At 38.1% G+C, this 21,107-nt stretch overlaps 1 protein-coding gene across 1 annotated transcript in view; it reads right to left on the bottom strand.

The window, feature by feature from the left end:
- ERC2 (ELKS/RAB6-interacting/CAST family member 2) overlaps positions 1-21,107 on the bottom strand; it is a 654,659-nt gene that overhangs the window by 299,506 nt on the left and 334,046 nt on the right. The window contains exons 7-9 of the mRNA XM_015410044.1: positions 15,278-15,415; positions 11,910-12,050; positions 5,054-5,194 (exon numbers count right to left, since the gene is read on the bottom strand). Coding sequence (XP_015265530.1) covers positions 5,054-5,194; positions 11,910-12,050; positions 15,278-15,415 — 420 coding nt within the window. The remainder of the gene's footprint in view (positions 1-5,053; positions 5,195-11,909; positions 12,051-15,277; positions 15,416-21,107) is intronic.

The raw sequence follows: 21,107 nt of genomic DNA on the forward strand, positions 1-21,107 counted from the left end.
AAACCATTCTATATCTTTTAAACAAAATGGGCTTCAAGTCCACAACGCTCACTTATTTTGACATAGCACAAATGAGGTCATCATAGTGTTGCAAAGCTCCACAAAGGAAGAGTACAACATGTTGTGAGTCAATGGACCCTCATGCTTTCATATGTTATAGCGTACACTTTCTGAAAGGACTTACTGGATTGTACATCTGATTGAACAACTGTTCAGCTTGCTACATTGCAAAGTTGGGAAGGAGTCAAACACAGACAGGAAAAGAAGGAAAGATCCAGGAAAACAGCATTAGCTCAGCAAATCCAGCGCATTTGCACAGAAGATCTTGGAATTTTTTTTGAAAGCGAAATTTAAGTTTTTAAACATTCCTTAGTGAAAGTGAAAGGCACTCGGGAAAAATAAATGTTTACTTTGGCTGCTAAAAAAAGAATAGTTGGAGAAAGAAAGAAAGGTTTGCATTACTTTCCCTTTCTCAAGTGAAACAACCCATGAAATACAGAAAACTGTCCACTTTTGATGATACATTAAGTGCTGCTCTCCAGCAATGAATCACTAGAAGTGCTTTTGGCCAAGACTGCAATTTATCACCAAAGCTTCAAAGATGGTAATAATAAAAGATTAATTAAACTTTATCATTAAATTTATAGCCTTCCTTTCATATTAACACAAAACTGCATTTCAGTTTTATTTGAGTTCTGAACAGTACAGCTTGGCAAACAGTAGTGAGGGAATCTAAGAAATGGTAAAGAAAAGAGAGCAATTCTAAAGTGCAGTAGAATATAATGGGAACAAAACAAATATGCCACAAGCTATAAACCACTTATTCCAGAGCAATGTGCCTGAAGTTCAATCCCATGGAACTCATCTAGGACAAATTCAGCATTTGTGAGTTAAACAATATGCCCGTGATTGCAAATCCACAACCCATAAAGAAGATTTATTGAGACCGCTCCAGAACACTGGATTGCAAATTATAGTCATAAATAAGGAAATGCCTATTGCTTCTTCTTAATTAGTGATAGAAAATATATAATGAACATTCATACGTATTTTGGCACAACAATACTTGAAGACATTTTCTCTTTAAATTCTCATGTATTTCCAATCATCATCTCTGTTTTATTAGGCCAGGATCCAGGGTGCAGTGAAGCTGTCCAGATTTCCCTTCTTGACTGAAACTCCTCACACTCCTTTGGAAGGTGATCCAAAGGATCCCTTTGACTTGCCATGGTACTTCTTCCAATTGTACTGGGAAGGGGAGGCCTCAGAAGGCACAGAGTACACTGAAGCACTGCCCATGATGCCTTGGGTCCCACCCTTGGTAATCATGCCCAGCAGGCATGATTTATAGTCAGAATAAGGCAGAATAAGCAATATCAGTTTATTTCTTCAGTTTCCGCCCCTATTATTACAAGTTGGAAGTCATGAGTTTTATTTTATTTTTCAAGGTTTTTCATGATCAGTTCTGCATTTCCCAACATGGTAAAGTAGCTGATGTATAGGCATGTCATACTGAAACGCAGTGAAGCATTATGAAATCTGAAGAGTTGTAATTTGGCTAACCACTATTTACTATATCAGTTTTCCCCAGCTCAAAAACATAAAGCAGATAAAAACAACCAGGGAAAAGTAAAAAGGTGCTAGTAAAGTATCATAAAAAGTTAGCTTTACAGTGCAATCCTAAGAGCACTTTCCTGGGAGTAAGTCCCATTGAACAGACCTTAGTAGAATTCAGAGTGGACCTGCTTAGGATTGCTCTCTTAGGCACAGGACATGCTGCCTTACAACCATAATAGTCAACAGGACCTAAGTGATAACTGTCGCTTGAAAAGCAACAAGTACTAGAACCAGATATAATTACAATGAATGCTAAGGAAGAAAACAAGGTTCTAATTTTTAAGCCACTTATTTAAAAGGACAGTAAACGATGTAATACCAAAGTGTACATACAAAGTAAAGGGTCACATCAGAGCTGAATTTCTGAATTACATAAAAAATCAAATTTTGTTGAAGATCAAGGTGCAAAGCTATAGGTAATACGACCATATTCTGTTGATCACCAATTTCAAGCATCTTTCCTGTGGGCAAGCACAGGTAATATATTAGACTCATTTTTGGATTATCAATATACCTTGAGTAGTTTGAAATTAACAGTAATTTCTTATTTTAAATGTCGTATGATCAAAATTCTTCATTTTGTGTAGGTGTTTTGGAATGATATGTTACATGCAACTTACAAAAGCAAGATTTTAAAATTATGCCTTTTAAAATATGCTTTTGAAGTCTTATTTTGAATTTATTTCCCCATTTTAATACATATTATGGCTCTATTTGTCCTAGTTTCCTGATCCATCACTACTGCAGAATGCAATATTAAGGGGGAAAAGACATTTATCAGCCAAATGCATGGACGTAACAGTAAAGAATTAAAAGTGGCCAAATATTAAATTTGCATATCTGAAGCATGGTAATCTTCTCACACAGTTTTTAATTTTTTTTAGCTATAATGAAATAATGTTTCTAAATAAAGTGGGAATTAAAAATTAATGTTTGGAGTCAATTATCATTAACAGTATATGCTTTTGTTCAGCTAAATCTTTCCACTAAGTTGTAGTACTTTTGGTTAGGAAGCACCTGGTCTCACAATACACATTGCATTTATGATATAATAAAACTATTATGTTTTTATGCTTTCCTTTAGTAAGCCTTTGCATTTTATTCATAAGCAGCATGTTCCTTTTAGCACATAAAAAAGAGGTTGAGGCTTTTAAACCTGCTTATTTTTCCATGAGTAAATGATGTGTTTATACCTACAGTAATAAAACACCGGCTTAGGATTTCAACTAATTCTGGTAGTACAGTTCTCAGTTTTAAGTGACAGTGCTGTAGGAGTTATAAAGGCCTAGAATTTTTAAAATACATATGCATGCATTTTACATTTTGAGTTTATAATTTAAAAGCAACACCTGGAATTGAGGCAACATTTTTAATAACAAATTTATCTAACATCATTTAGTATGAAAAATAGATATTCATTACATTTGGGGAATCCGGGCCTCTCAGATATCTAACATGAAATCTAACAGGAATTGGTGGCGGCTACAAGCATGGACGGCTTCAAAAGGGAATTAGATAAGCATATGGAGCAGAGGTCCATCAGTGGCTATTAGCCACAAGGTATAGATAGGGACTCTGGGGCAAGTGATGTTCTGTCATCTTGGTGCTTGGGGGGGTCAACAGTGGGAGGGCTTCTAATGTCCTGGCCCCACTGGTGGACCTCCTGATGGCACCTGGTATTTCTGGCCACTGTATGATACAGAGGGTTGGACTGGATGGGCCTTTGGCCTGATCCAACATTGGCATCTCTTATGTTCTTATGTTCTTAAATCTGTGGTTGCTACTTATTTATTTAGAATATTTTTAGGTTACCTTTTCACAGAAAGGTTCTCAATATGGTTTGCACTGAAATGCATAGAGAGACAATCATCATCTAAACTTTTAGAAAGGCTTTTAATATTTTAATAATACCAATGGTATGCAAATTTGTGTGAAAGGAGGTATTACAACATAGATTTTAAACTGCAGTTCACACCCCTCATGAATTCCTGGGCTGCTAAAGCTTACATTGGTATAATTGCTATGTATAGTAATAAACTGGATGGGCCATTGGAAGAAGACAAAGCTGCAAACTCACCCGCAGAGGAGGTCCCTACCTTACTTACGGGACTTATCATGCAGAGCAATTTTGTAAATTAACCAAACTAAAATGAAAAGAAAATGCCCTTTCCAAAACCTCCTGACCAGGACTGAAAATGCTGCAGAAAGAATTGAAAGCTAAGAGCACCTGATTGTTAGTTAAAGGGGAGGGGAGGGGGAGAGAGCTCCAAGCCTGTGAATGTTTAGAGCATCCTCAAGGAGAATTTTTTTTCATGAGAGGATTTCAAAATTATTAGACTGTTTGTACCTCACAATCACACACACTTGCAGACCTTCAGCTTTTCAATATATTATTTATTTTATGGTGATGTTAGTAGGCGATTCTCTAATATTTCCACCATGTTGGGAGTATTTGGAGTTACATTCTAATGTTCTTTATCTTACATGTATTATTTCTTTTAACATGACACAACCTATCTTGAGCCTTGTAGAAACTAGGTCTTTAGGAACATACACAAGGACCCCATTTCCACAGTTTGGCACAAGTTGAACAAAAATATCAACTTCTGTCTGCTCAATTTGTGAGGCATCTTGTGCTGTGATTTTGTTGAAACTAATGTTTATAATGTGAAAGTAAAGTGCAGTAGTTTATCACATCTAGAAAACTGATCTATAAACACCTGTTCAGAATAACGCATGAGACACAAAACAGACATATCTAAGCATTTCTAAATTCTACAGATTTTGATGGGAGTTAAAAGTACTTAGTCTGGCCTGGATTGTGCCCTTGGTTTAAATGGTAACAGGGACCTATTTACAAAAGGTGTGGGAAGCAACATGATGCTTATAACCAATAAGTATGCCACGATATTGTGTGTTTAACAATGAGCACATACAGTACTAACTGGACATGGGAAAGAGAAACAATGTATGGTAGAAATGTATTAACAACACTCCCAAACCATTTTAACACTAGAAAGATAAACAGTACTATCCAAAGCACACCAGTTCCAAAGCTCACTGGCTGCTTTAGACAGCACTGTAAATGTGGTTAAAGATACTGCACATCCAAAACTGTTCCTATATATATTGAATATTTTGCTGATGGACACAAAGAAGAAACTGTGAATAATACATAATGTTTGTCTTGTTTTAGAAAAAAAACACATGCACATTTTAAGTTGGCACACAAAGAAAATCTCAGCTTGCAACATACCAAGACACATTTTTTGTTAACACCAGAAGGCTTTTTGGTAAAAGTCTGCCAAAGTACATTGCAAACATTTCCAAGCAGCAGCAGTAGTTTGGACTTATACCAGGTAATTCCTCCCCACCCCCTTTGCAAAATAAAACACATCATTCTGAGTAAGAGCTGTTGTTATTAGATGACATTTACCTTTTTCAGTTGTGCTTCCAGTTTACTGCATTCCTCCTTCTTTTGCTCTATGGCTATTTCTAAAGATTTTAATTTGGAATCTCTTTTCAGCCCTGCTGAAGCCAGTGATGATGCATGTTCTTTCAGATCAATTAAGCTGGACTAAAAACATACGAGAAGGACAAATGAAAAAGAAGGTTAGCAATGAAATTATTCTAATCATTAGAAAGTCTTTCACAGCTCTCCTGATGAATGTGCACAGCTACCTTCATTCAAAAAACACCTGTGCTGATATCTCTGAGTCTATGGGTGCGTTCAGGCGGCTAAGCAAGTATCTCGGCGTGGGCGAAGGAAGGGGAAATGAACAGGAGAGTAAAGAAAGACTCATCCAAGACGGAGTTTAAAAACGTGGCCACAGAAATTGAGAGTTAAGGAAGCCTTACCCAAGACAGAGAACTTTTCCTCCTCCTGCCCTTTAAAAAAAAACACAGTTTGAGCATGTGCATAGGCAGCCATTCACAGAATGGCAATCTTTGCGCATGCTCAACCCCCCCCATTACATTTAAACTTTAAAGGTAAGGACTTACCTTTAAAGTTTAAAGCCTAACCTGGCCTCCCTGTAGTCCCGGACTCCTCCGGGAAGTTAAAGTAAGGTTGGGGGGGGGTTTGTTAACAAACGCTCGGGGCAAAGCTTTGCCCGAGCGCATATCGCTTAGTTTTTTTAAAAAAAATGGTGGGGGAAAGCAAGAAGCCTCAGGCTTCCGACAGAAATGGCTGTGAAACGGAGGAGAGCGATCAGATGCCGGGGTGCGCCGTTTACAACCATTGCACTCAGTTTACCACCACTTGGGACATAGTGGCAGAGTGCAATGGTTTAAAGGGATTTACAACGGTTAGGGACGGGAGGCAGATGTTCGCCATGTGAACGCCCGTAAGTACACCGGTTGGAACCGGCACCCTAACCGTTGTAAATCCCCCGTCTGAACGCACCCACTGAGTAGCAAGCAGACCCTAACCAAAGACTGCTTTGAACCTTGTGCTAATTCTGTGTAAAGCTCCTGGACCATCAATACCAGAGAACGGAAATCATAGGTGCACAGTAGTTCTGTATCTCCATTATCCACAGTATCTTGCTACTGGTCTAACTGAAAGAGCATTATTGACCACATAAAGGCATTCATACTTCGAACAGTGCCATGCTGAAAAGCCCTGGGCTGGTTATAAACTTCTGCAAACTGAATGGTGCTCACACAAAGTATGTTTGCTGCCTTCCATTCCCTCCCCCTCATACTTCCTAAAAAGCTACTTCTGAAGATTAGAGAGCTCTTGAGAACAACATGGAATGCAAAAAAGGGGGAATTTTCCTCCAAAATGCTATTATGTAAACTCTTCCACAAATGCAGCAGGAGTATGTGAAAGAGCATCTGAAGGAAGAGGGTAGGAATTCAACTGATTCCCTTATTCTTACTGCAGTCCCCAGTTTTTCATCAATACTGCTGAATTTCCCCAGCTAGAGTTGTTATTGAGAATAGAATTTCTTTTTCCAAAATTCCCTTTTTAAAAGATATTGCCATTGATTCCGCTTATTCTCTTTTTTCTCTTAAAAAAAGATTTTCTCTTTAATTAATTAATTGATTGATTGATCACTTTTCTGTAACTTTAGCCCTTGCAGGGCTTGTTTGTTTGTTTTTGATGTTACACGCCACAATCCCTTCTACTAGAAGGGCAGGAGGGTTTGGCAAGAGTTAAACTGTGCTAAAACCAGGGATGAGACCCAAGTGCGGAAAGGACCAATGTCTTGCCAAACCTTCCTGCCCTTCTAGTAGAAGACATTGTAGTGTGTAACATCAAAAACATAATAGCATTTTGGAGGAAAATTCCCCTTTCTTCACATTCCATGTTGTTCCCGAGAGCTCCCTAACCTTATTTTGTAGAACCTCCTTTCCTTTCCCTCCTCTCTTCTAATTTCTCTTTTCAGCAAAATGGAATGCATTTGAAACAAGCTTTATAGTCTTCAAATGAGGAAAAGAAATTGATTTTTGGTTTTCATGGAGAAATTTGATAAAAAGGAATTAGTTGGGCAAAGAGGAATTAACAACAGTACCCCTATCCTTCAGAAGGGTCTTGGGGGAGGGTTAGAGAAACAAGGGAAAGGTTACAAATCTGACAACTTTCAAGTTAGCTCTAACAGGAAAAAGTTAAAATACAAATAAAGAGACTTTAAAAAAATAAACAGAGTCGTGATTGCGGATTAAAGAACTGGAGATACAACAATGTAAAATGTCTTATGCAAAGATTTGAGGTGTGTGCTCTTGCAACTACTGCTTTTTAAAATTGTGCTCTTGCAAAATTGTGCTCTGCTTTTTAAAATTGTGCTCTTGCAACTACTGCTTTTTAAAATTCTGTGATGGCTCAGATGGAAGTCACTTCCTCATGGATCTGTTCAAAAGACATATTGCAAAGTCTACATGATTGCATTCAAACTTCTTTATGCCTATAAATAAGGCAGAAATCGGTAAGAATTGTCCCATCTGCATCGATTCCATCCTGTTCCATATACATTGCTCAAACTGCTGCTTTCAGGAAGGTCCTTTTGTTCTTTTGTTGCAGAAGAGCCCAAACACCTCATTCACCTTCATGGCATTTGTTAACCCATGCTTCTCCTTGTCCCCTTTCCTTTCATTGCACCATATTCTCCCTCTACCCCCAAAACCAAATGCCTTCAGTCCTTTGTGGAGAAGATACAGCATCTGAATTATACAAATATTGACAACCAGCTTCCCATCTCAACCAGATGAGACATCAGGCTGGTTGGATCGAAGAGCTATCAAAATCAGACTGTGCAGCAGAAAACTGCTCATCTTAAGGGCTCTGACTCACTCTCACGCATTGTTAAATAAAGAAATAAGACACTTCAAAGACTTGAAGATCTATTTTGTGAGCTCTGGTACACTTGGGGAAGTTACCCAACCCCTGGATAAGTATAAACAATGTTCCATGACATTCATATTTTTATATTCCCTTTACCACTTTTATTAGCATGATTCAGAGTCCCTGGTTTTTACAAACATGAAAACCTCTGCATGCAAAGTAACACTTTGAAGTAACAATGCTCTAGCTGCCCAATTTCCACACAACATAGAGACATCCATGATTCTAACTATCAGTGTCACCCATAAAGTCTATCACATATGGTCAGGCCAAGGCATCACTAAAAGCAATTTTTCCATGCTGTGAATTTCCATGTGGCTAATCAATGTTCTAAATAAATAAATAAATCATAGAGATTTGAAAGTTCATCTGGATGCTTGCATTTGTTTGCAGTGTTCATATATACTGAAAAGAGCAGACCACAGAGTAATAAGAACACATCATCTCAGGCCAGCAGTGGACAGCTCCTCATAAATTGATTCTACAATCTCAATGTGGGTAGTCATGGAAAGCTTTTGCACAATGCATTGAATGTGACAGGAGTGTCATTGTCTTGTGCATTTTCCTGCCACTGTTCCATATAACTAGCTGTCAGGAACATGGAACACACAGCACAATGATGTGTGGTAGCATATTATATTATCCTACACTACCTGTTAACTGGGAAAGTGGGAAAAGAAACATCAAACCGTAGCAATTCCATGTTTCTTGTGGTACTGGTTCTGCCCTATTTCCCTGTGTCTACAGAGGCAATAGATTTGTTTTTCACATATAATACTTCCCTATACCACATTGGGATATGGTTATAGCAGAGAGAAATCTGCTATTTTTAAAAAACAAAACGTCAAAGGTATCAAGAGTGAAAGCAAACCCCTTCCTTGACCTTCAGTAACATCCTAGCCTAGATATCTGGATACTAGCCTAGATATTTTATAATGTAGCAAATAGTGTGAAGCAACTGTGGAAAGTTGGACAAATTACAAAACACCCTTCTTTTTCTCTTCTGCTGTTACAACAAAAATATTTTACTAGACAAGAAAATAATTTATTGCAATAAAGTTATTGAGACTTTAGTATTTGACTTAATTCTATCAACCCTAATTTGCAGGTAAGAATCTACAATGATTATTTCTGTTACATAACTTACAAAGTAAAGGCATATCCGATAATGCCATTGTATACTATTCAGATTACCATTCTTCACTTATTGTAAAAATAACACTGAAAAAAATGGGTTTCCCAGCTGATCTCCCTCATTGGATTGACAGAATTTTATATGTAATTGAGGTTCAACTAAATATAATACTTTATGCTGATCTAGGCCCTCTGCACCAGTATCTAGAAACTGATGATACTGGGACTCACCTTTTGCACATGGAGAGATTCAGATACACATGCATGCACTAGTCAGTGTGGCATCCTATACATCAACCCATGCCACTTGAAATGGGGCAGCTACAAGTAAACATTCCTTCTGGTAAACTAAGTGGCTTGGCATGAGTTATCTCTCCTTATATATAAAAGCATTTTCGCATGGCAATGTTCTATGTGTGGCAAAATCTGTTGGCTCCCTGATATGTCACTCACCAGGGGTCTGTAGCCACTGCCTGCATTGCCCTGCTGCGTCACCTTACTCCCGCCCACACAACCGCCACCCAGCGTACTGCCCTCAATCTGCAGGGAGACGCCAGAGGGGATAGATGCCCCGGTGGGCGGAGGTGTAGGAGCCCCAGGCCACTCCTGCTGGCACCGCAGCGGTTGTCGTCAGCCAAGGCCGACTTCAGGTCGCCAGCTGCCCTGCGACTGGACAGGGCATAGTGTGCCGCCAAGGCAAAGGGCACTGGAGGCAGCCCACGGGTCGCCGCCACCCGGCTGGGCAGGTCACCAAAACTGGCCGGCTGAAAGTGCTGAGCCCAGAGGGTGGGGACAAGGAGGAGGAGGTGGCGATGGCGGAGGCCCCTCCCCACCCCAGGCCGGCTGCACATGGGGCTGCTGCTGGGGCAGCGGCACTTCCCGGGAGCCTCTGGGGAGGGCTCGGTGATGGAGTCACCGGAACACCGCTGGACTCCTGGCAAGCACGTAGGACAGATGAGTCCTCCTGCGGGGAACTTCTCCACCCTGAAAGCCTAGCCCGACCTTGTGCCCACCATGCAGCTCTCCTGCGGTGCTCAGTGGCTGTATTTCTTGCAGCGATGCTTCACTTGGCTCGGTTGCCTCCTGTGCCAAGCCTGAGACCCCCCAGGGGCGCAGCTAGAGAGAGCAGGGGACTGGGTTGAAGAGATGCCCTGCTGAGCCTCCAGGGCATGCCCCTCCGCAGACTCCATGAGTCATGTCTTCGCAAACACCCCCTCCAGCGGCTGATCCTCAACACCGGATAGAAAGCAGGGGAAAGGGGGGGGATGTTTCACCTCTTTCTAGCAACTGGTATGTAATTAAATGATACAGTAGATCCAACAAAGACCCAATGCACTAGCCCCCTTTCACATTCTTTAGACATAGTCTGGCATATGAAGTATTTCAGGGTTCCAGAATGTGGAGCAGTTGTAAGTCACATTTTCCTTATGATTCGTGCTCTTCTTGTACTTTTCTGGTAGGCTTCATTCTCTTTGTTTCATGTTAGTGTTTTTTTTAATACAGTTGTACTATGTTTCTCTGAGGAGGCCCTGAGTGACAGGAGAGTCTGACAGTAATATTTAATCAACTTGCCATTTAATTTTATCTTCTAGGGCTTCCACCTGCCACCTGTGGGGCATCATGTACATACTACACTTTGGCTGCTACTTCATCAAGATTCAGAGCTCACATCAAAACAAATCTAGTAGGACAACTTAATATTATTATTTATTAACAGGTTGATTTTAATGCAAGTTCTCAACAGTTTTTACAGGTAATACCAGTTCTCAGAAGGCCATTGAAAACCTATGGCAGAGCAGCTCACTAGAAAAATGTGGCATAATCAACATCATCATTTATATAACACTGTAGAGCCTGAAAATAACTTTGAACATATTACTTCAGTATTTTAAAGGCCATTTTTCATTGTGTGACTGAAGGAATATCATTTAAAGAAAGGCTATCTAATGAAGTGACATCTAAATCATGGACTTCCTGGCTCGTAACTATACAACCATTCAAATTAGATAAAACAGAATGGGAAAAGAGTATTTATGCTTTTGCAGAAAAAACCAATTATATACTCAAAAAATGTACAGACAGATAATAAGCAGTGATAGATTTGCAATAGGAGAAAGAAGAAGGATGCGCAGTTCAGTCAGAAGGGACTCAGGATGACCTCATCAAACACCACTTTAAAATGTGTAAAATGATTGTAGAGAAATTGTTTATTTACTTCTTGAGAGCCAGTTTGGTGTAGTGGTTAATTGCACGGACTCTAATCTGGGAGAATCGGGTTTGATTCCCTACTCTTCCACGTGCACCTGCTGGATGACCTTGAAAGAGCAGTTCTGGAAAGAGCTCTCTCAGTCCCACCTACCTCACAGGGTGTCTGTTGTGGCGAGGGGAAGGGAAAGGAGATTGTAAGCCGCTCTGAGACTCCAAGTGAAGACCAAGGTATAAATCCAATCTCCTCTTCTCTTCTTCTTCTTATTTATTTTTTCACTTCATTTATACCCCACTTTTTCCCAAATGGGGACCCAAAGTAGCTTACAATATTTTCCTATCCTCCATTTTATCCTCTCAATGACCCTGTAAGGTAGGTTAGGCTGTGACAGTGACTGGCCTAAGGTCGTATAGAAAACTTCCATGGTAGAGTAGGGATCTGAACCCAGGTCTCTCAAATCCTAGTCTGACACTCTGAACACTATACCACACTGTTTTGAAGATAAGTTTTAAATCCACTGGTTTCAACCATTCCTCCTTTACTGTAAAACTATAGCATACCTTGAATCACAGCAATACAAACATTTAACTAATCGCAAATACTGACCTCTTTTTCTGTCAACTCTGCTTGTAAAGCATTAACTTTTTCCTTCAGATCTTTGTTTTCCTTTTTAAAGGATTCAATTTCTTCAAGCCTTTCACGGTCATCTCTCTCCCTCTGCTCCTTTAATCGCTCTATAATTCTCTCCTATAAAGTGAAAATATAAAGTAATCTTTATAACTTAACCAGCAGCTTTAAAAATGCGTACCGTATATTGCCATTTCAGAAGAAACTGAGTTTACTCTCAGCAGAAAGATGTTAATAATGAGGCCATAATTCAAAGAACTATGTTCACAGCTCTGGGAACATATTTCAGACCAACCAAGCTCAACTTAGCCCACCAGACAGTATACTTGACCTCTCAGGCATTTGGGAACCATCATCCCATCTTCTGCTTTTGTAGTCCCAGGCAGGCAGCAAAAACTAGCAATTTTCCCAAGCCCTAGTAGGCTGCCATGCAAAGCTATCTGGGCTGCAATTGACTTGGTAAGATTCAACAGTGCTCCATTAACATTTGCTTCTGCCTTTTTTCCAATACTGTCCTCTATCACATAGTAAACCATTTTTACAACTTTATTTTTAATTATTTAAAACATTTCTATGTTCTATGCTGCCCTTCCACCCAAATAGGATTCCCAAGGTGGAACCCATTTGAATAGCAGATGCACCATTAGTGGATCTGCCAGGAATTTCCTATGCAGTCTACTCAGAAGTAAATCCCAATCTTATTCAATGGGAGGTTGCTCCCAGAAAACTGTATTTAGGATTGCACTGCTAGGTTTGCAGTGCAACTTCCACTTCCACCCCATTCCATTTCCTACTGAATATATTGTTATCAGGACTTTTTTTTTTAGAAAAAGCCCAGCAGGAACTCATTAGCATAATAGGCCACACCCTGACAGTGAAGCTCATTAGCATATTAGGCCACACCCATACCTTCCCTTGGCTTGCCTGGGCACCCCGTGGCTGTGGGGTGGCCAGGCAGGCCTTTGGACAGGCCAGGAAAGGCACAGGGAGGCATTTAAATGCCTCCCCAATCCTTCCAGGGGCCCCCTGGCCCACCCGCCTCAGAGTTGCCGGGGGGGACACTCTCTAGGCCTTCCCTCTGTAGCCACGCATGCAGAGGTTTTGGCTGTAGAGGGCGTGGCCAACTCTGAAGGCAGCTGGAACTCCATTCCTGTGCACTCCTGCCCTGGAACTTGTTAGCATTATTATGCTGATGTCCAAGCTTAAGCCATCTACCTATTATGTGAATGGGAGGGACCAGCAAAGGTCTCTCTCATTGAAGCCAAGTGTGAGGTGTTCTCAGGTGTAAATCTGGTATGATCATTTTGAATGGTAGTAGTAGACTGATTTAACAGAGTGCAAATATTTGTGTTTCTCTAAGAAGCTTTGCTCTTTACTCCTGCAATATGATACAGTACATCACACGAAAGTGCTTTCTGTTTGATCAGTACTATGGCAAAACCCATGTATTGTGTTAAATGTACAAATATATAAGTAATGTTTAATATTATTATGAAATTTTTAACATTCAAGTGAAGACATTTATTTAACCAAGTAATAAGGCCTCAGTCAAGGGACGTTCCAAGCATATACATTTGGACCTTTTTGACATAGAAAAATAATCATCTCTGAGACCAATGATCTTGAAATGAGAATGTTGTTATAGAACAGGTATTATTAGCTACTGCATTACTAACAGCAATTTTTAGAAGAGCTGGAAATCCTATTTTAAATAAGAACTCCCCTTGTGTTTGCATTTCAATGATGATTATCTTTATCTCTTTTGATTATATTACATCTATAAACAGCATTAAGAAAAACTTAAATTGATGACAAGTGCTGAGCCACAATAGATGTAGGGTCAGCTTCTAAAATGAGACATTAACAAATTTTGATACACAGGTACTGGCTACAAGTCAAACAGAATTTGACAGTATTCATTTAAATATATTATTATAAAAATTATTAACAGCCCTATGATGAGATACTTAATATATTTTCACACGCAATTCCTTAGAAAGCTTGAAATTTTCATATTTTTTTCAGAAGCATTACATTCAGACCCAAACTTGCAAGAACAACCAAAAATACTTTATCAAAAATTCCTTTAAAATCCTCATAAAATGGAGGGGAAGGGATAAGATCATGCCTGTTCCTAAATGTATAATGGCTTCCAAACTCCAGTTTTCAAACCTTCAACTCCAAGCAATTCCAAACCACCCATTTATCTAGTTCCTTGCCTCCAACACCTCTCACTCCTATAGGTTCAGAGTTAATGAAGTGCCAGTCCGTCCATTATAGTTTTTACTTAAGATACCATTGGTTCTCAAGGATTAGCTTAGGATAGTGGGATCTACAGTGAATCTTCTTCTTTCTCCTTGAAACTTCAAATAGGAAAGGAGGCATAAGAAAATATGTTGTTTTAGAATTTATATGAGCAAGGCATGTGCCCATTTAGATAGCATCTTTTATTGTTAAAATAATTTGATTGGGTTTATAATAGAAGCCTATATGTGAGAAAATGAAGTAAATAATATACTAATTGGATCTCCAGTGACTGGAAGGGAGAGGAGCCCCCCAAAATCTGGGTGTCTCTATTTGTTCTACAGATTATTATTTATAAAACTGTAGTTTATTAAAATTTATTTTGTAAAACTTGAAGGTTCAGTTGAAACCCTTACCATTACCCTAATGATATACTTCTGGTCTCATTAAAACATTTGATCTGTTGACCATACTTTTAATTTTGTATTTATTACAGGCTAAATAACATTTCCAAGTGCAAAATGAAGATTAATTTAAGTGTTGTTTCCATTAGATGTTGAAAACATGTATTAGAAAGCCTACTATAACATGTTTTTGTTGATTAACCACCAATATGATGAAATCCCAACAATGGATCCTTTCTGGTCTTATTTGCACTGGCAAGCACTCATAGTGCATTTATTTATCTGCAAAGGCAAGCAGGAACTAAAATGCAGTGACAGAAAGCTTTATATCAACTACATACAACTCCTTATTTTTAGTGAAACTACAGTGATTCCAACTTTTTACCAACAAAACTGTAGATGCAGGGGTTGTTTGAATGAAAGCACAACACAGCTAAACATCTCATATTCCCAGTATTATTTCCAGTTTCAAGATGCCTACAGAAGTATTTGGATCTTTTGGTAAGTGGGATCAGTTAAGCTTAGCTGTATAGAAAAATCTCTATTCAGCAAAGCTGGAGGTGGGACTGAGTATTTCATCCAATGTCATTGTTGCCCCCATGAATAGATGACTCATGAGAAGTTGTTTAGCACAAGAGCCAAAAGTTCAAACATCTGAAGAACCTTTTTAAAACAAAATTTTAAAATGTCAGACCCTACCTTCTCTGATAAAGCTTCCTCCAATGTTGCTAGAGCAGTGTCGGTGTTACTGGAATCAGTCTGTAATGATTTCACTCTATCTTTCAGATTGGTCAGTTGCTTGTCTTTATCCCTAAGTTGTTCCTGAAGATTTTCAATCTTTAAAAAAAATTGCAAAGATTATGCATCATTGATTTTAGAAGAGACAGATTCTCTGATTGTATTGTAAAAACAAAGTAAGGCATATTTATTTGATTACTGGCTGTTTGCTTCTTGCCATTACAAGTTTCTTCCACATCTTTCTGGCATCTGAAATTTATACTTGAAATTAGAATACTGCCCTGCTTTGCTGAATTCTACCCAACTTTGCCAATCATAAATAGTAAATAAAATTTAGAATATAAACCTATTAACTTATTACTAAACATAACATAATCAGAAACTGGTATTAACTGTAATCTCTGACTTATGTTCATTTATGCTTTTAACAGAGACTGTTCAATGTAAATGGCCAAAGAGAATTGCTGGGACATGACAATATATAACTCATCAAAAGATACATAACAGTACTACAATTATCACATTAGAATCAAACCATCAGCCAGCAGTCTTATATGCAGTAATTCAAAGAAAAGCTTGTGCTGTAACATGAACATCCCTTTTTTTCAAGTGCAATGCTGTCTTTGGAAGACCACTTAAAGAAGTCTTACTAAGTGGGTGAAAATGCCATTAGCAGTCAACATCCATCTCTCTGAGCATGCATGGCACGGCTCTGCCACTCAGGATAGCCTGAGCTTCACCGACTGCATCCACAGCAGCACTGATAGTTCAGTGCAGGTCAAAAGCCAGTGCATAGTGACAAGTTTAGGAACAAGATATCCTTTTGCACTTTTGTGCTGGGATCACTGTACCAGATAGTATACGACACAAGGGTCATAGTTAAGCTCTCACTGGCTTACTTTGCTTATAAGACTTGGAAAAGATGTAATGACTGCTTACTTTTGATTTTAAATCAAAAGGTGGAATGAGAAACAAAAAAGTCAACTTGTAGTTACTCATGTGGGATAAAAAAAATATCACTTTTTCAAAGCCCTGACAGCTGATATAAGTTACATTACATAACCAGAAATGAATACTCTTTATCACAGCACCTATTTTTTTGAATACTCTCAGGCAAGTAGGTTGCTGAGGTGGCTTATAATATTAAAGCAAAATTAAAAGAATATGAAACAAAACCAGCATTAGTAACAAACAGAAATGTTCAACTGTCCAATTAACTAAAATATTTAAAATCATAGAAAGCAAGAGCAGCAAAACAAAGCATTTAATAGAGAAATTAAAAGTGCCCAGTGTAAACTAAATTAAAAGTGCTCAGTTAGCAAGTCTAAGATCACTAAAATGCCACAGCACACATAAATCATCTTCAAAAGTTAGCAAAAAGAACACGATCAACCTACTTACACCTGAAAACCTATGTCTTGGTGATCAGGTTATACAGCACTTGCAAACTTTGGTTACACAGTACAAAAAGTTGTGAGGAATGATCAAAAGAACCAGGAGAAAAATACTACTCCATCTTCCACCAAATCTGGACAGTGTATGAAAGATACAACCAAATCACTTTTCATTTCAGTTAACTTTTTTTTTGATGCCATGTCACTTCGTTATTAATCTATATAATATAGCAGTGAGATCATCTGAGGAAGTCTGGCCATGCACTGCTACAGTAAGTCATTGTTAGACTGGTACTGAAAAGGAAGGAGGGGGAATACAACCAAATATGTGAGAAAGCATTCCCCACCCACAGAAAAAACCCAGCCTTTCTATAGTCATTAGACACCCACATATCTGATATTATAAAATCACTGCTCTCATTTTAGAAACAGGTAAGTAGTAGAAAGAATGTGTTCTGTGGAATCGTACCCCTCTGACAAAGTATCTATAATGTTTCTGCTGATGTGTTTATATTTTATGGAAATGTTGAAAAAATATACATGCCTGGAAGTTAAGAACTTGTTATGTTCTAGTTTATGTATTAGTTACGTCCAAATCTGGTACTAGCTGGCGGTTTAAAGGAAAAGGCAGCATGCCCCTTCCTTTCTACAGCATTAATAAAGGTTCTCACAACTACCTCATGACACCCTGTGGAATACTGAAGCCACTGCACATTTTACTTCAACAAACTATAGTCTTACATAGAACAGGATGGAAAAGCCTGAAAAGTGAAAAAAATGCAATTAGTATGCAGAGCAGGGACACAATGTTTTATTACTATCAGATTAGACTACGCATTCCAGATACCCAAAAGAAATCCACTTACTATCTCTGTTTGGTATTTATCTGCATGCCATTGTATTTACATTACTTCCTCCCATTTAAAAACAATTTTAATAACTCAAGCTTTATCCAAAAAGGCCCAAAATGCTACATTTAGCAAAATGCTCTTCTTAGATGTATAGTGTAGGCAGCAAACAGGCATTTTTATAGTATATCTTTCCCAACACAGCTTGAAGATCGTAAAACACTAAAAGATGTTATTACCCTAATACCGTTTCAGAAGCAGATTTGGCTATTGGGAGGGCAACAAGAATGACAGAGATTACATATATGTTTTAGACATCTTATATAAAATGACCAAAAAAACCCCAACATGTGCATCAAAAATCATCACAATGGGGCCACGTATGGAAGGAGAGATTCTTCTACAAACATAGGAGAAACCCCATTTTCCCCACACACACCCTAGGCCTCCAGACTTCCCAGCTTGTAATTACCACTTGAAACTTTGGGTGGTATTTAAAATGACCGAGGCTCTATTTGCAGCTACCAGATACTATTCTTGATACCAGGTATGTGCTGTCACCATTATACTATTATGTATCTACTGGTTTAGGGCTTTGGGTTTTGTTTTTGTTTTTTAAAAAAGACTGAAATCCTAGGTAAATTTCCTTGGGAATAATCCTCCATGATTTGAAGGAGGCTTGCTCCAAATGAATGAGCACAAGGCTCAGCCAAACACTAATGAAATACAAGTTTTAAAAAACAAAGTTAATCTATTTGAAATTCCAATGGCAAATCTGATCATATTTAAATGAAACCATCTTTGGAGAGTTTTCTTTATTTGCCAATAAAATAATACAGTGCTTAGAAAAGATGGGAACTATACAAAGATTATTTAATTAGTTCAAAACGTAGAAATATTAGCTCAGATGCTGAGTAGACTGATCAGAACTGCCATAGGGGAAGGCAGATTTACCACCTCCACCTTCCCATAGCAGCCTTCTTTGCTCCACAAAGTTATTCCTCTGTAGGCAGGTAGAAGACTTTGGGGAGAAAACTGGTGGTCCACAACACAAAGAAGGTATCAACAAAAACATCTTTCCCTTTCTCTGAAGATGGAAAAGCCTTAGGATTCAAGTCATAAATCCTATTTCAGAGCTAATACATATATGTGTCCTTGTGCATACACCACAGAGAAAAAGAGAGAATTCATTTTTATGATGGACTGATAAGTTGTTTCTATCCTATGGCAAGTCTTCTGTAAAAATATTTATTTTTATTGTATCAAAATATTTTTACCCTATCTTTCCATCCTAATGGGTAGCTAACAACCAATAATTAAATAGTTTTTTAAAAAAAATTAAAGAAGACTAGTTGTGCTAGTCTATTCGTATAGCCAAAATTAGGAACAGTCTTGTGACACCTGTAAAACATATGTAAGACCAATCAATGTATTGTGGTCAACTTCAGGTGTTCACATACACACATACTCAAAGGTACAAATAATGGGCAGAGTATGCTGAAAGCACAGATTCCAAGAACAAGACAAAATACTGCAAACTTTAAATCTATTATTGAATTCCATAGAAGTTCAAATGGTCTGATACTGGTTTCTGGATAATTCAGTTTCTAATATCCAGCTTGTACCAATTTCTTCTGCACAAAGACAGTTAAAACAATAACTGTTAAAGCAATAATAAAACCTTCTAAAACAACCCAGATGATGTACAGTGCTGGTGCAATTGGTCTGGCAAAGTAATGCTAACAATATTTGGCGACAATGGCAGCAGTTGTCTTGTCCTATTGATCCACTCCTTGTTCTATTTCAGATGATGACTCTGAAGGGTCAGTGATAATTTTTTTTTCTGGTTTTTCTAAACATTTCTAATAATCCATCATAGCAATCAATATACCTGATAAAAATAGTTTATAATCAATTAGGCTGGATGGGTTACTACAGCCGAATAATTAAGTCCAAATACACTAAATCGCCTAGTTTAATCAGTTAATTAACTTAAATTCATTCAGCCATTCAAATTAAATCTAATTAGCCCAGTTCTGTTCTCATCTTCTGCCTGTAGCACTCTAAGGGTGTAGGAGGTACCGGTGGGCTCGAAATGTCTGAGTTTTACCTGCTGAATCAGGGTTGAAGGGTATTGGTGGCTCTGCATCAGCTGTTGGCTATGAATCCTGACAAGCCTGCATTTCATTCTCTTGCTGGTCAAGTTCTGTTAATTCAAGGCTGGTGACACGGGGCTCCTCTTCTCCCAAGAAGTCCTCACTATTGCTGAGCCCTGGCTGACCCATGACAAGTGAACTCTTGCTCACAATATCTTAAACCATAATAAATTTTACAACATAGGATTGGAAGAGCCCTATAGGCCATCTATCCAATTTCCAGGTTTAGCGTAGGAAATTCAGAGCTGAAGCATTCCTAACAGATGGCTGTCCAGCCTCTGTCTGAAGACATCCATAAAGGGAAAGCTCACCACTCCCCTAAGTTGTTTGATCTGCTAGCCTTTAAGGTGCCAAAAGACTTTTCACTCTGATAAAATAAAAAATACCAAAATTGTGTATTTATACATTCACCAGAAAGCTAATGTTTCGTCTCTATCTTTCATGCAACTGACAAGACCAGACAAGCTAAATCTTGCATGCACTATTAACGTGTAATCTCCACCTGTTAAAGCTGCAGTGATATTGTACCACTACCTATTAACAAAAATGACTTCACATAATCCTTTGGTATTTGAATAGATGGGTATAATTGCTGCATTTACAACTGCCACTATATCTATCAAAATCATTAAAACCTTTCATACACATGCTTTTCAATTATGCATCCTGTCAATAAACTTTCAAGTGCTAATCTTGTCACTTTTTGGTAAATGTTTCTGGAATGCTTCTTAAATACTCAAAGGATTAAACTAAATCTCACCTGCAGACAAGCTTTATGATTCTGTAGATGCTTAAGTAGAAATAACTTTTATTATGATAAAATGGCACTACTGCCAATAATGGGAGGGATGCTTTAAATATTACTTTTTAAATATTGTGTGAGATAAAACTGTTTAGAATTTTCTGAACAGTTTTTTAATTAAACTTTGCTAATAAATTCAATTTAGCATATTGTTTCCTTTTATATAGTTTTTTTTAAAAAAATGTAACTGACACTAAAGCAAAGATTCAGAATATTTTGATTCTGAAGTTGATTAGTTTTGGTTCTTCTCAGTTTCTCTGTTCATTTTCAAAAATTAGTTTTAGATTATGGAAGGAATTAAGCAAATTGGAGCAAAGTGAATCCAAGACCAGTTATGTTGCTAATTTTTTAAAAAAGTTTATTGAAAACGGGGCATGCCATTCCAAAACAATTTCAGTTCTACTTTCTAAAAGCGGCATACATTTTTAAACGGATTCCTGACTACATTGTTATGTGACCCATTAACAGAAGGAAGGTAACATTTGTGTCATGTTGAGACATAATTTCCCTTCCTCCTCCCCAGTAGACAACTTCTTTTCACATATATTTGTGCTACAGTCTTAGAATTTGGGTCCCTTTGTAAATTCCTCT

The sequence above is a fragment of the Gekko japonicus genome, unplaced genomic scaffold (genome assembly GCF_001447785.1).
Source record: "Gekko japonicus isolate JY-2015 unplaced genomic scaffold, Gekko_japonicus_V1.1 scaffold259, whole genome shotgun sequence".
Lineage (NCBI taxonomy): Eukaryota > Metazoa > Chordata > Lepidosauria > Squamata > Gekkonidae > Gekko > Gekko japonicus.